This window comes from Anabrus simplex, chromosome 1 (genome assembly GCF_040414725.1).
Source record: "Anabrus simplex isolate iqAnaSimp1 chromosome 1, ASM4041472v1, whole genome shotgun sequence".
Lineage (NCBI taxonomy): Eukaryota > Metazoa > Arthropoda > Insecta > Orthoptera > Tettigoniidae > Anabrus > Anabrus simplex.
Genome location: NC_090265.1, coordinates 737690702 through 737707729, shown reverse-complemented (window position 1 = coordinate 737707729; position 17028 = coordinate 737690702). Strand labels below are relative to the sequence as shown.

General features: G+C 37.7%; 1 protein-coding gene across 5 annotated transcripts in view; it reads left to right on the top strand.

Annotated features, from left to right (window-relative positions):
* MED23 (mediator complex subunit 23) overlaps positions 1–17028 on the top strand; it is a 507528-nt gene that overhangs the window by 361674 nt on the left and 128826 nt on the right. For all 5 annotated transcript variants that reach the window (XR_010858539.2, XM_067136121.2, XM_067136122.2 and 2 more), the window contains exons 15-16: positions 2618–2760; positions 2840–2981. Coding sequence is in view for 4 of the 5 variants with exons in the window: in XM_067136121.2 (XP_066992222.1) it covers positions 2618–2760; positions 2840–2981 (285 nt within the window). In the remaining variant the exon portion in view is untranslated. The remainder of the gene's footprint in view (positions 1–2617; positions 2761–2839; positions 2982–17028) is intronic.

Sequence of the window (17028 nt, the reverse complement as noted above, 5' to 3'; positions counted from 1 at the left end):
CACCTTCCCCAACTGTAAGTGGCCATGCATGATCCGCTGCAGGCTGTTTCGGCTAATTCCCATGGCTGCCTCCATTTCTGTAAATGTGATGCATTTATTTCCTTGGATGGCCTGTTTGACCCAGGCAATGTTGGCTTGTGTTGACACTGTCACATTCCTTCCAGAACTTTTTCCCTTGTCCACCGATGTATGCCCTGTTTTCCAACCTTCCCATTTGTAAACTGTTTTCTGTGATGGCGCAAGTTCTCCACAGACATGAATTTCTGCAGTGAAATTGGTTCTTTCCATAGGAACCAAGTCGTATAGAGCCATCCCTGATGGTTGCTTTCCATGTTGTCTGCTCGTACGCTGACATTGTTGTTATGAAATGGCTATGACGAGTACATTCATTGGCCTCTGTGCGTGTGCTGCTACCAAATGGTGGAACAAGACACTAGTTACACGTCACCACCTTCAAAAGTGAAATGTGAACCATAACCGGACGTACAAAATAAAGTATAAAACAATAAGTACGCCCCTCATATTTGCATTTTCATGTGTGATTTAAAAAAAATCTTTAGAAAAAATAATTACGCTCACTAGCAAAAACTTTTCCGCTTGGCAAGGGTTAACTGTATCCATTATAAAGCAACTAGTAAGTAATCTATCTTTGGCAGTCAAAATTACTATATATAAATTAATTGGAAGTTCTAAATGATTACACATTTCAGGTTTTATACAGCATTCAAATGGAATCAAAACCTGTATAGTAGTATTTCCTTACAAACCATATTGAGTGAACTTGTAGCAAAGAGTTGTACTTTAATGTCCATGGATCTGTGTACTTTTGAGAAAGCTACATGCCAAAGTCATATGCCCTCACTCCATATGAGCAGTGTGGAAAGGTTTGGAATTTAACCCCTTACCCGGGTTTGACGCCTAAAGGCGTCAATAGCTGTCACACGAGTATTGGGTTTGACGCCTTTAGGCGTTCTTGTACTTCTAAATGTGTTCTTACGTAGGATTAGCTGCCTATAGGCATCTGGCAATTCTTAATCACTTCTGCCATCTATCATAATTTAAAACTAATTCCATTCATATTAGATGTGATTATTGCTGTCCTGTTCATTTCTATCCGGTCTCACGCCAGTCGGGTAGTTCGTGCCTAGGCGGCAGTCCGACAGCTGTTTCGTGTTGCCTCATACTGTCCGCGCCAAATTCTTTGTAAAGAATTTATTTGTGTATATGTACATTGAAATTACTAAATTTGTGAGTTGTTGTCGTTGTTGTTGTTACGATACAGTTGTTCTGCAAACTCTATTGTCCATGTTGTGATAACTTTTTATAAATTGGTCTGTATATGATGGTAAACTGTTCCATGTGACGTGAACATGGCTCTGTTGGGAAAGACATTGAATTATCTGAGAACCCGCAGACCGGAAGTAGGAATCACTCAAGAAAACGTTGCGTTGTATGCCTGTCAAACCAGAGGTGACGGGAAACTGTCTACTGCTATGAGGAATGTGACGTGGCACCTTGTGCTTGCCCATGCTGCTGTATTTACCACACTGTGCAATTTATGAATGACGTATGATCCAGAAAGTATGTAGAACCTATTGATGCATATCTGGAAACTTGAAAAATGTCATCATAATAATGAAAGGAACACTTTTTTTATTCACTTTTGTATGAACACACTGTGCATATATGTATATGTTTATGGGTTTACAAGAAAACCGGTAATAACATAATGCTATTGAATTTATACTATATCACTAATAATTTAAATAAATCAAGTGAAGTATATTTTTCAGTTTTGTATTTACATCCGCCGCATGCTACTGTACCCGTTCCAAAAGTGCACGTTGCGCTGAATAATTACTCACTGGCTGGTTGACACTATGAAACTATTCCCCAGTTAACGGGGTAATCCAGGCTTTTGAAACATATTCTGATGATTAGAAATTGTATAACACCATCTCCCCCACCCTGTTGGCCAACATTCTGGCAGTAAAAATATTTTCCATGGGCGGGACTCAAACCAGCTGTCCACGGTGTCAAACGTATAGACTTCAGGCGTTAACGACCATAGCCACCTGGTGGGCTGCTCCATCCTGTGCTTATCGATAAACGTCGGAATGGAAAAAAATTGTTAAATCATTCATTTCAATGAAGGGTAGTATTTTTCACTAAAAAAGTATGATGATCGTCATTGAATTGTTCTTGTAACCCATAACTGGTACCAGGTTAAGTCTCTCAGACATTCCCGTTTTCTCAGTATGTGTGTGGAAGGCAACAGAAGTCAGGATGTACATAGTTCGAACTCATGCCGATGGATCTAGCTATGTACCTACGTCATCGTGGCGAATATGTGACAATATCTTCCCTGATAGAAATGTACTTTTCTTTAAAAAAGGGCAAAAGTCGTAGTTGTATCAGGTTCATTGTATTTTCCTTGTAAAGAACACACAAAAAACTGTAACTGGTACCAATTTGAGCTGCTGAAACATTCTTGTTTATTCAGTATCACTGTGAATGATGGACAGAATAGGGATTATATACTAGATGCATTTACTTTTCATTCTTCAATTAAATATACTAAGTTTAAGTGAATTGAACTTTCTGGTTCACTGTGCAGGCACTGCGTACGCAAGAAGGAAGTGAAGCCCAGGTCTGTTTCTTCATCATCCAACTCCTCCTACTGAAGTCTGCAGAATTTCGTAATCGAGTCCAGGAGTTTGTGAAGGAGAATTCTCCAGAGCATTGGAAACAATCGAATTGGTAAGAAAGAATATGTGGGAATATTGAACTTTTGTGGGTTTGACTGTATTCTTTATTGAGAGAATGTATTTTTTTGCAGGCACGAGAAGCACTTGGCCTTTCACCGCAAATACCCAGAAAAGTTTGCTCCAGAGGGTATTTTGGAACAAACTGGAGGACCATCTTCACCTTACCATTCACTTCCGGTGTACTTCGGCAATGTCTGTCTTCGTTTTCTTCCTGTAAGTGTACAGTTTCTCCAGCAGTCATAACGAGCATGAGAGTTTCAGTGGCACACAAGGGTGCTGAATAAGGTTCAAAGCTTCTGGGTCCGTCTTCCCCAACTTCACACTGAATATTATGCTCACACACTGCCCAGTTTTCACATCCATGCTCTTTCACAAGCCAGCGCCGAAATCTTTGGTACTAAACAACATCCTAGCATCTGGTGGAATTGCACGGAATGGCAGCCAAGGGCCTGTTCAAGGTTAGACAGTACTGGACCACTCTGTGAATCAGTGGTAGATTGTTGACCTCCAGATCCTAAGATTGCAGATTTAAACCTGGCGGAAGTAGTCAGAATTTTTAAGAACGGGAAATGGTCCGTTCAGTACTCATAAAAAACAATAGTAGAAGTCTGCTATAGTGAGTACGGCATATAACGAGAACCACGTTATACCAACAATATTTTGCTGTCCCTTCAAAATTCCTATATTAAACTGTGTATTATCCTTCGGTTACAGCGAGAGCCCTATCACTGATGCATCCGTTATTACGAGCGATTAAGCGCACGCGGTTTTTTCCATTATCGATATTTGTGCACTCCAGTGATTATATTGCATGCAATCGATTATCTTCGGTATCGTTTCCTCGCTATGTCCACTAGCGAGTTTTCTCGTCGACATTTGAAAGCGATTACATATAATTAATCTCATAATGGGACTGTATTGAAGTTGATACATTAAAATTATAAAATTTTATTTACAACCACCTATTCTCTACATTACAATATACTCATTGGATTATAGTATAATCATGAAGTATCTTAAAAAATGGGACAAGTTTCGTTCGACATAGCGAACATCATCAGCCATTAATCCACAAGGACTAGGTCAGGGTCTTGAGTTTAAAAATGATCAGAATAGTATCCTCATATCAAAAGAGTAACTGTGTCGTAATAAAAGAGTGATCAACAATCAACACAATATAAACAATAGACTTGAGATTGTAACAAAATATGTGCGAAATAAATACAAGTATTTATCGTGAACTGATTTAACAATAATCTGTAAAATGAAAACAATCATGGGGTTGTTAAAGTATGAAATAGGCGTTGTGGAATTAAAATGTACATCAATGCGTGAAGCATGGATTAAATTAAAAATTGTGAGGTTGGAATTCCTTCAAATTGATTAAAAACAAAAGTTAAAATAGGGTTCGTTGAATCATCGCATGTCCAAGTTGAACCAGTCAAAAGGCACAATACAGCAATACAGACTAAGGTTTACTTATGACATGAACAACAATGTTTGTGAATTCCACAGACTTGTTACCACTAGAGTTCAAGTTGAGCTAGTCAGTATGCACATTCTGGCAATAAGACTAGGAAACTGTATGTGACGTGGAACACTAAATAGTGGATTCCTTACGATTAACATTAGAACAATAGTTCTAATAGACATGATACTGTATAAGCTTTTGGGCTTATGTCATGTCGAGAAAATGAGGTGAAATTCTTTACGTTTCGCAGTGAACTGTGCTCTGCAAAATGTAAAGAATTTCACCTTATTTTCTTGTGCTCTGTAAGTACGGGCCGTGGAAGCATCAATGGCAATAGTTCTAATAGTTGAATATAGGGGGAGTTCTAGCAATCCTTAGGTGAAAGAGAACAGATTATGGCGCTTCTTGGAGTTTGGAATCTGAAAAAGAAAAAAGGGGGAATGGAAGTTGAGTTGATAGCGGACGATGAAAAGGAAAAATTGAAAAGGATGCTTACCCCTGGAGCTGGTATGAGGTGTCCGCTAGCATTGGCTGCTTGAAGCAAACTGCTGATATTGTACATGTGTATACATAGAGACGGGGAGTGAGTCATGTGAGGAGGGGGGCAGCCGATGCCTTGGGCAGGTCGGATGTTCACGGAGGGGATATAACATGAAGTGATCGTGGAACAGTAGCTGTTGTTACAGAAGAAATGTTTTTAGCGGTTTTATAATTAAAGATATTCATGAAATTCTTTTGATTTATATTGAAACGAGAAAGTAATTCTGGAATTTTTTGTTATTGGACTTTTAGTTTCTGAAGTGTTATTTAAATTTTAATTGCCATTTAAGTGCTGGTATAAAAATATGTAGGTATTCTTGAACTCTGTCATCAGTTTACTTTTATTACATCTTTTTCACTTGTCGTAAAACTGTCACCAATCTCTTCCATATGGGTGCTTACGGCGGAATACTTATTATGTTTTGAAGTGTTGTAATGTTCAAGGTATCTGGTCAAAAAGCTACGTCCAGTCTGTCCCATATAAGAAACCCACACTGGGTACATTTAAGTCTATACAGGGTCCTCCAGAAAAATGTATACACTCTTTACGGAACAAGCACTATTTATTATGTGGTTTTTTTACATTTAAATTTTGATTACACATGTAGTACTGTCTTCAGTTTAGCTCATACTGCTACATGGTAGTGTGGAGGCGCCCCGTCCTGTTGGTAGAAGACTTCATCATCGGCTCCATAAAGCACACGTACAGCTGGTAAAATTAATGTGCGTAACATTTCCAAGTACACTGCTCCAGTGACGGTACCATCAAAGAGAAAGGGTCCTAGTAAGCCCCTCGATGACAGTCCACACCAGACATTAACCCCTGGTAGATTGACCGCCTTGTCCACATGAACATGCAGATTTTCCGGAGCCCAGTAGACACAGCTATGTCGTTTCACTGTTCCGTTAAGTTTAAACTGGGCTTCATCAGACCACACTAACTTCACAATTAAGTATTTATTTATTTTCCACCTAGTCGATACAATGATTGCTTAAGGCAATTTTTAATGGTCAAAAGTGGTACATGTTTCGTATATTATCAACATCTTCAGCCACATAACACTGTTTAGATGAAAAATATATAAAATTGACAAAGTAATGCTTTAGAGGAAGTGACCTTAAAATTAACATAAGATTGACAAGATGAAAACAAACAAATAACTCAAGAGAATATATATATATATAAGGTCACTTCCTCTAAAGCATTACTTTGTCAATTTTATATATTTTTCATCTAAACAGTGTTATGTGGCTGAAGATGTTGATAATATACGAAACATGTACCACTTTTGACCATTAAAAATTGCCTTAAGCAATCATTGTATCGACTAGGTGGAAAATAAATAAATACTTAATTGTGAATCTATTGAAGTGCGATACGGACCATGAAGCTGATTTTATGTAATCACACTAACTTCGTCAGAAATTGTTCATCTTGGGTTACCATTTGCTGATACCATTTGCAAAATTGCATTCGACGATCAGGATCATCCTCATTAGATCAGATGTAAGGCTTTTCAGGCGTTTGCTCTATTAACCAGCGTTTCGTCTTAGGTCTGACACTAGACTCATCAGAGTGGGATGTGTCAGACCCTACCCACTGATGCTGGGGTGTAGGCAGGTGAACTTATCAGAAGCCCATTATAAGAAGCACAGTCTGATAACTGCATACGGGAGATAAATCTCCACAATGGAATTATTGCCCGCCTAGCAATTCCGAATGGAAAATTCGAAGTTCCCATGGAGGGAATTAGATATTTTTCACCAATAGAGCTTGTCAAGAACAGATCAGATGTAAGGCTTTTCAGGCGTTTGCTCTGTTAACCAGCGTTTCGTCTTAGGTCTGACACTAGACTCATCAGAGTCGGATGTGTCAGACCCTACCCACTGACGCTGGGCTGTGCGTCTTATAATGGGCTTCTGATAAGTTCACCTGCATACACCCCAGCGTCAGTGGGTAGAGTCTGACACATCCCACTCTGATGAGTCTAGTGTCAGACCTAAGATGAAACACTGCTGAATAGAGCAAATGCCTGAAAAGCCTTACATCTGATCTGTTCTTGACAAGCTCTATTGGTGAAAAATATCTAATTCCCTCCATGGGAACTTAGAATTTTCCATTCAGAATTGCTAGGCAGGCAATAATTCCATTGTGGAGATTTATCTCCCGTATGCAGTTATCAGACTGTGCCTCTTATAATGGGCTTCTGATAAGTTCACCTGCATACAGCCCAGCATCAGTGGGTAGGGTCTGACACATCCCACTCTGATGAGTCTAGTGTCAGACCTAAGACGAAACACTGGTTAATAGAGCAAACGCCTGAAAAGCCTTACATCTGATCTGTTCTTGACAAGCTCTATTGGTGAAAAATATCTAATTCCCTCCATGGGAACTTAGAATTTTCCATTCAGAATTGCTAGGCAGGCAATAATTCCATTGTAAAGATTTATCTTCCGTATGCAGTTATCTGCCTGTGCCTCTTATAATAGGCTTCTGATAAGTTCACCTGCATACACCCCAGTGTCAGTGGGTAGGGTCTGACACATCCCACTCTGATGAGTCTAGTGTCAGACCTCGTCCTCATTAAGCGCATGCAGTGATCGTGTGATGTAAACTTTCTACTTAGCTGTTTTCAAAATTCATCATACAATTTTACTGCTAATCCCCGCTTCCCGTGCACATTGCGTAGCAGACGTCTGTGGAGAATTAGCAAAACTTCCAACACGTGAGCCGACGAAGCAGGACTGGTAGCTTTGCACGTTCTTCCCGATCTTCCTTTGTGAATATCACAAATCGTTCCATGCATCTCAAACTTCCCAGTAATGCATTTAATTGTTAGGCGTGTTGGGGGTTCTCTTTCAAACTCCCTCCTCCACTGACGTTGCCCTTCATTTTCAAACCTGATAAACCACTTCAGAATGTACTGTCGTTGCTCGAACATCAAGCGTACTCCAGCCATTTTGTCTTCCCACTATCGTGATGCAACTACCAACATCTGTTGAGCGAAAGACCATACTAAAACATTTAAAAGCAATGATAACAGTTGACAATGTCCATATCCCAATATCGTCTAACAAAGAGTGTATACACTTTTCTAGCAGACTCTGTAGATACCAGAGTTCAAAAATTTATTGTAATTAATGTTAACTGTGTTAGAGTTGAAGAATATATTATGGTTCATGTACCGGGTTCTGTAAGAGATATTGATATCATATATCTTTAGTGAGTTAGTGACTTGAAATAAGCCTGGGTTTGTATAAGTAAAGGCAGCAAATTTTGTCTTCTTGGGCTTGTCCAGGATCAACTTGGTTGCAGTACTTAATTTTATCTTGTTGATGACTTTAATGGATTATAGCCATTAATTCTGGCTAAATCCTTCATGTAATTTAGTTCTTTCTTACTATCTTCAGTTGTAAGCGGGATCTTTAACGCTTTCTAGACAAGACTAAAAAATGCAGCCTGTTTATGGGATTGCGGATATAAGGAATCGTTTCTTATAGTGATGGGAGCATGAGAACTTGAAAAATGAACTTATTATTCTCTCTTAAAACATTTAAATCTAAGAAGCTCAAAGAACCATTGACTTCGTCTTCCTTAGTGAACTTGACACAATTGTCAAGTTCATTAAGGGATTCTAGTACACTGTGACTATCGTTTTTCTATGCATCTATAATGGCAAAAGTGTCATTAACATATCTTATCTATAATTAAAGACCGTTGGTATTATTGATTATTTTGTTATTTTTCAAATCATCCATAAAAATATTTGCTAGAATGCCCGGAATCGGGTCACCCATTACTAGGCCTTTTTGATGATATATTCTATTATTGATGGTGAAATTATTATTGTTAAGCGCAAATTCTAACAAACTGATGGAATTATATATTTTGCATTTGCTCAGGTTACTATGTTTTAAAAGGTTCGTATTAATTTTATTGACAGTTTTATTTACCGGAATATTGGAATACATACAGTTCCAACAATCAATCCTGCAGTCATATCAACATAGCTTGGTTATTTTATACACCAAGTATCAAAATTTCTGCTTAAGCTGATACAGTGTATAATGAACTCCTCACAGATTCTTCTAGAGAGAATCATGTACACATTTGTTACTCAAACATTTGTACATACTTGTATACTTTTATTATAAGTGTCGCGTTATATTGTGTTCAGTCTTGGTACCACAGCACTTGGTCCACAACCATAATGTATTGCCAGGACCTACTGAATTCTATCTGAAACACCCTGTGTCTAAAAAATTTGACTCAAGTTGATCCACAAGATAGAGCATCTCATTGTACTTCTATACCCAGACTTTTTAACGTATTTGTGTACTTGTATTATATATTGCTCACCTATTGTCATATGTAATATTTCACTTTCATATGCAACATTTTTAGCACTATAGCATTTAGCCTAATTCAACCACACATCATAGTGTTAATTATATATTTGTTTCATACTGTTCTTACTGCTCATTAGAAACATGTTTTAGGATTTCGTCAAATATTGTGTATTGTTTAAATATGATGATGACCCCGAGTAGGGTTGAAACTAGTCCCATGTAATGTAAATACATGCAGTGTAAATAAAACTATGTATTGAATAGGTGGAAATCTTTTATGTTTATAATTTATATGTAATCTCGGTTCAATACGGACCAACAACATGAAGTTTATAACCCTTGATTTGGCCAAGCTGTTTTCGTATAAACCTTTCATAAGTGAACTGGATGAGATGGAATTCCCATTTCCTCTTGAACACATCACAGCTTCGGCCACAAAACACAATCAAAGGTCTTTTGGTAGTCAGTGAAGCACAGAAACAAAGGAATGTTGAATTCACATGCCTTTTCAATCAACTGACGTATATTTAGAATCTGTTCTCTAGTTCCTCTTCCCTTGACAAAGGCAGCCTGTTCTGACGGGAGCTGATATTTAATGTAAGGTTTCAGATGTTCATTTATGATATACAATAACATTTTACTTGCATGTGATATTAGTGAGATGGTTCGATAATTCCTGCAGTTCGTTGTTAATCCCTTTTTGTGAAGTGGAATGAAGATGGAAATGAGCCAGTCTTGTGGCCATACACCACTGTCCCATATCTTGTTACAGATGAAGTGCATTAAATATACCCCTTCTTCTCCCATTTCCGTAATCATTTCCTGATGCTTTATGATTCTTCAGGTATTTAATTGCATCTTCTACTTCTCTCCTCAGTATTGAAGGTTCTGGCTCAGAGTTGCTGTAGATTGATTAGGGTTGTACTTATTGCAAACATTCCTGGTAGTCGCATCTGCAAATACATTTTCACAGTATCTTTTCCATCTTTCAACAGCCAGTTGTTTCTTTCCGATGAGGGTACCATCTTTCACAACCCATGAACAGGGCTTGAAGTTGCGGGTAATTTTCTTTACCTTCTTAAAGAGATCACGAGGTTGACAGTGCTGCTTATGCAGTTCAGTCTCTTCACAGATTTCATGAATCTGGTTTGCCTTATCAAGTCTGCACTGCTTTTTAATTTTCCAAGATAGTGATGCGTGCATTTGTAAATATTCATCAGTTTGATAATTGTTTCTTTTTAGTTGTTTCCTTTCCTCTATTAGCCTCAAAGTTTCGGCGCTTAACCATGGCTTCCTAGGAAATGATTTCTACTCATGTGTTCCCTTGCTTGCACTACTCACAGCAGTCTTCAAGTTATTCCATACCGAATCTGCAGTGTCAGTGGGATTTATTCCTAATGACTGTAGTTTGGGGCGAATAGCCTCGCCGAAGCTACATAGAGCTCTATAATCAAATTTGATTTCTCGTACCTTTGTTGTAGTTTTGAGTTTCAGTCACATTCTCACGATGACTAGGATATGGTCTGAACCACATTCAGCTGTTTAAAACAGATGACTTCCAACGACTTCAGATCAGGATAAGATCACTTTGATTTTGTTCTCTGTCTCCAGGGGATATCCACATATATTGGTGACGAGGGTGATATTGAAAGAGTGTATTGGTAACTGTTACCTCTACTACAGTGGTAACACCAAAAAAGGGCACAAACAGAGTTAAAAGGGGAAGGTAAGAGCAAACTACACAATATAAGAAATCACTACACACTCGGAACAGTAGCTGGCATTGCGCGGATCTTCAACAAAACATGTACGTAAATATCAGTAGGGCCAACTAGTGAACAACAAACCGGGAAAATGAAAAGGGCTGGGAACCTACCAAAGGCATGGACATGGCTTAGATAGCGGATTCCAAAATAAATGGCCGTGATCCTTAGATTTGAAAAATATTATTTACCAAATAATTTTACAAATACATTTCACATACAATTCCAAGTTACGAGCTATAAGTTCAGTGATATACATAGCTTATTTCGTAGCGGTGTAAATTCAAATTTCAAATCAACTATACATCTATTTACCTTTGCAGTTCTACAATGCAATATACAGTGATGTGAAAAAGGCTATCCAAAACTTAGCGTACCTAAAGTGATACAGAACTACCAGAGGCAAACCCCAAGGGAAATAATATTAAACTACATTCTACATATTTTAGTGCAACAAGAAATGGGAATGCCTCGGAAACAAACAGGTAAGCCCAGCTGAAAAACTAAGGCGTCATAAGTAACTAATTTGGTGAATCTAGGCGAGGTTAGGGCAGACTCCTGTATGAAAAGCAAATCGGAACATTGCGGAAATTTTAGCAGGAACGGAATTCAAGAGTGCTTACCCAAGGAGAGTGCCATCCCGGAAACCGGGGGACGTCAACCAGCTAGGCTGCTCGCAGACAGATAGACCAAGACAGACAGAATTCAGGATACAGAATTAATTTGAACACTTGCCTCGCTCACTATATATAAGAATTTCCGGCCTTGGAGGCAGCCAATCAGTGTGCACGAGTTCCCTATCGCCACCTAGACTCACCAATCACAAACTTTCGATTGCGAACTTTGACTAACATTCTAGAAGACGCCTGATCGCGAATGTTGTATTTCCAGAACAGTCAGAAATATTTTCTAGAATACACTACAAACAAAGTAACACACCCTGTACAAAAGTTATGAAACTTTCTGGATCTTTCCAGGAACTATAGAACAGAATTCTACTATTTACAAATGCCTATGTTACAATGTTATACAATACAGGTTAGGTCAATAAAAATAAAACATCATATATTTTACAAATAAAGTCTTCAAAAAAAATACATTCCACTCGCACTACATAGTTCACTTGTAACAGTAACAACCACTTCCTTATCTATACAGAATTGCAGGAGACCTCTCCTCTATCATTTCTAGTCCCAAGCCCATATGGACCAACATGTACACTAAGTTGGTTATCGGATGACGTGTCACCAGTTTTAGCATTGAAGTCACCTTGAATGATGAGAACTTCTCTTTGAGGAATGTTATCAATAAAGCATTCTACTTGACTGTAGAATTCGTGTATCTCATCTTCAGGGGCAGCAGATGTTGGTGCATACACCTGTACAATATTTAATTTACAAGGTGTTAAATTTATCTTGATGGAAATAATTCTATCATTAACTGGATAGTATCCAATGACTGCACTACATAACTTTTGTGGAACGACGACCGCTACACCATTTCGACTTTGATGATTATGTCCGGAGAAATATACTGTGTTACCATTGGTAGTGGTGAAATGCCCAGCACCTTTCCAGTGTGTCTCATACAGTCCCAAGATCTTCACACCATGTAGTGTCATTTCTCTCTCAACAGTTGATAGTTTGCCAGTCTGTAGTAAACCCCTCACATTCCAGGTTCCACATAATATCTCTCTGCGAAGCGAACATCTTTGATTCTAGGCTTCTCTCAACCCTGTCCCCCCCAGAGATCCAATTGGGAGACTTGAAACTCTGGAATTATATTTAATAGTAGGTACGAACATTTAGAATTGAGCAAAGCCATTGGGTTGTCTTGGGAAAAGTAATGAGGTGAGTTCCCGTGTCAGATATCCTATGCATTTATATCATGGATCGTGATATTGTGCTTCAGCATATCAAAATGTCCTGGAAAAGAAATGGGCTCAATGTAAATTTGCACAAATTCAGAGAGGTTTTATACTCAGAATAATACGAGGTTATAGAACAATATCCACAGATGCTGCTGTTATTATAGCTGGTATAGAACATTTGCATATGAAAGCCATAGTCAAAGCTGAATTGACTAACATTAAGAAAGGAAGACAATGCAGTAAGGTAATACAAGAATATGATATTGAGCAAAAGGTAAATATCCTTGATGTGGTCATCCAGCATATCAGTATGATTATGTTATCACTGAATGTTTTCTCTCACATGAGATACAAGTTTACACAGATGGCTCAAGAACATCCAAAGAGGATTGTACTAATGCAGTAGGAAGTCCCTTTGTTGTGTATAACCCTATTAGTGCCGGGTCCCTTACTGCCGTGGTTGCTAAGAATGCCAGAGAGAAAACTACTATTACGCAGCACCGAAGATAAAAGCATATCCTATCCTAACTTTTCAAGATACCTCATTGTAGTTTACATTTTCTTGTAGCTAAGTGATTCCTCTCTTCACTCATTATATTAACATCACGAAAATAATTCATACTTCCGAGCAAAAAAATTAAATTTTTAAAAAAATTTAAAATTCAAATTTCTATCTCAGCACATCCTAGTATTTTGATTATACTCACCTAAATTTGGTATTCCTGTGCACACTGATGCACTGTTTACTAGTTTGTAAAATATCAGTGTTTTAACAATAATAGTTCTTGTAAAAATGAATTAAAATACTGACTTGGTCTAGCATCAGGAGGAGGTGCATATTTAGGGCCGGGCGTCTCAAGAAATGCAGGAGAGGGCTAAGATTGCACGTCGTGATCGGACTGAATTTTACGGAAATCCGGAATCTGGTCATCATCGTCATTACTGTCTCCGTCAATTCCATCATTATTCCCATCATTACCGTCTTTATCGGAAATTTCATGCATCACTGTCACAAAAGTAAGTCGGATAACATAACCACTATCGTCATTGTTTGAAACGTTACCGGCATTATTATTACTCTCAGTATCATCTGAATCGTCGCCTGACTCGATATAATCAGAATCATCACTCTATTAATCAATATATTGTACCAAATTGTCATCAATTTCAAACATAATACGAGAAGTGGTGGCCATTATTACGAACGCATGGTCTACAGGTACGCGCCAAACAGCTGAAATAGAAAAAAAAATCATAACATCAACACAACATGTCGCACAGAGATCCTGGTGGTAGATTTAGAAACTATGTAGTATCTACTACAGAGTGATGCCGTAGTGTACAACATGGCACGTGACGTCAGCATAAACAAGTTGTCCGAACACTTGATTGGCAGTCCTCAACTAGGAACAGGAAACCATCTTTTACAGACTTCTGTTGCCCTTTCAATGGTGTTCTATGATCCGATGTATAATATAATAATTTTGAGGTCTTGTTTCAGAGTAAAAGGTACCACCTGTCAGGATCCTTCTGTAACATGACCCCACTTTAAACCGTGATCTGATATGGGAATTATTAAATACTAGTAGGCAAGCCTGTCTTGGACAGTAAAAATGAGTGTGTAAATTGGAAATTTTAAATGAACTGAAGTTAGACTTCCTTGTTACATACAGGAATTATGAAATTTCCTCATGAACTATACTGAGTGTAGTTGTAGATGGGAGTTGTATTTTGACGTTTATGGATCTGCAAACTCTTGAGTTACTCCATAGGCCTATTTATTAGTTATCCATGGGTAAACATTGGAGTGGAGAGACTCATCCCAAATCTATGTAAAGTCTGGTAAAGTTTATCCCTGTACCTTCTTGCCTGTGAAAGAGAAGGCTAAATTTAGAGGAAATTGCCTCTGCTTAAGAATCAATAATATGTCAACATTTCCAAATCTATTCTTGGCATAAAACACATTCTTCCTGAGGCTGAGCCCATCAGAATTTCTGCATGAACAATATTTTTGTCTAGCTTTACCACAGTCAGACTTGTCCTGTGATTCATACGTAGATTTCTGATTTCTTCCCTAAGTCTGTACCTTTGTTTTTTGTTGCAACTCCATTTTAACATTTCAGCAAACTCATATAATAATAATACTGAATCCGTGTACATACCTGCCAACTTTTACGATTTATCCATAAAATTTACGGAAATTGCAGCATTTTACAGTTTTACAGATGGACGGTGTCATTACGACTTCACGGACAAAAATTTGAAATAACATTCGATAATCGCTCCACTTCCCTACAATCGATTGTTTGTGTGGGTCGAAGCACGCTCGGTCTTGGTCGAAAGCAAGTCCACGATAGTCGATAACTCATTCTTTGATATGATTGGTATTTTTACCATGTGTTGTTTGTGTCGTTATTGGAATTGAATTTAAAGCCGGGATAACAGTTCTTCTGTGTGAATCTTAGGTGTCGACAGGCTCTGCTCCGCAAATGCTTTGTTCCGCTCCGTTCGCTTGTTGTGATTTAACCTATATTCTTTTACCACGCGAGTGTTGTTCTTTGTTTACAAACAGTACTTCCAGACATTTGAAGAATCATATTCTGTTGATTTTCCATACATACTAAAATCTAGAATGTTTTGGCCTTTTAAGGTTATGATTTTTTTTTTTTTTTTGAAGTGTTTGGGTTTTTGTGTTATAACTTTCTGTTCGCAGTTTCCTGTATTCTTTGGACTAATTGCATTCATTTCAGTGACTTGGTATACCACTGTTAGCGAAGCCCATTAAGTTATAAAAAATAATAATAATAATAACAATAATAATAATTACATTTGTTCCACACGTGTGTGTCATGTTTTAATGAAGTGTTTTACTGCCTTGAGTGTTTGTTATAATTTTATGTGACTTTCAGTGGTCCAGGTTCCTTTCGATGTTTCAGTTTGTTCTTGGACATTTTCATACGCTATATTCCTATTGTAGATTATCGTGAATAAAACCATCAAGAAACAGTACTTCCAGACATGTAAAGAATCATATTCTGTTGATTTTACGTGCATACTAAAATGAAGAAATGGAGAAAAATTTGCCATTTGCACAGTATGCGAGTGTGATATTAATATTGCACATGGTGGAGACTACAATTTAGGTGATGGTGTGAGTTAGTTATTGGCGTTCATACTTCAAACATAGTGAATGATCTCCAGGATACAGATAAATCCCTTTTCTTTTAATCAGTGAGAAACTACTTTTGTAGTGCCCGTGGCTACATCATCATCAACAAGTTTCCACTCAAGATTGATGTGTTAAAGCATGCTCAAGTTGCTAGGTTAGACAAAATTTAAAATGCACAGTTTTCTTCCATTCGTTTTATTCTTGGAAAGGTTTCCTATAATGTTATGCAAGGAAGAGAATTAAAGTACAGATGAGGTGGTGAATGAGTTCAGGTTGATGACACTTTGGTTGCAAATCACGATGCTGCAAGCGATTCCAGTTGGGCACAAATATCAAGAATTCATGGAGCCGATGGACTTCTTAAGTAAAACCGAATTTCTAGAGTAATGCTGTCTATTCTCACCATACCCCATAGCAATGCAGAATGTGAACCTGATTTCAGCCTTGTGAAGAAAAATAGAACAGAGTTCAGATCATCCATGTACAATGAATCTCTGGAGTCTATTTCTATTTTAAAGACCAGGAGTTCTGGTCCTTGTTATGAAAAAACTTTTTGCAGAAAGCTAAAAAGGCCACAACTATGACTTTCAAGTTGAACTAGCATTTGATTTGCAGTGTGTATTATATTATTTCTTGCCTGTGTTACGTTAAACAAGTTTTATTGTGTAAAGCCTTTTTTCAATTATCGCATATGTCCTTAATTTATCAAGGAAGTCCTGTTATGTATGCTTCAAACTAATATTCACCACACCTGCTGTTGTTTAACATGGATTTCTTCTTGATTGTTATATTAATCTACAAATCATTGGCCTATGATGTAAGTAGATATGATTTCTTTTAATTATCCTGTTTAAAGCATGAATTCTTGTATTTTGTAGTCCAGAAGTATTATTATTTTCGTCAAGCCGGGGTACAAGTAATTACAAGTAACAACTCTCATTATTGTTCCGTATTGAAGATGATGTTAGGCATAGATATCAAGGATAATTTAATAATAATCCTTGATATCTATGCCTAAAGCCGGGGTACGTCGAAAATCGTTAGATTTTTTGTCGCGTGTGAGTTTTACTGATAGCCCGTTTGGGAAGTTGGCTTGT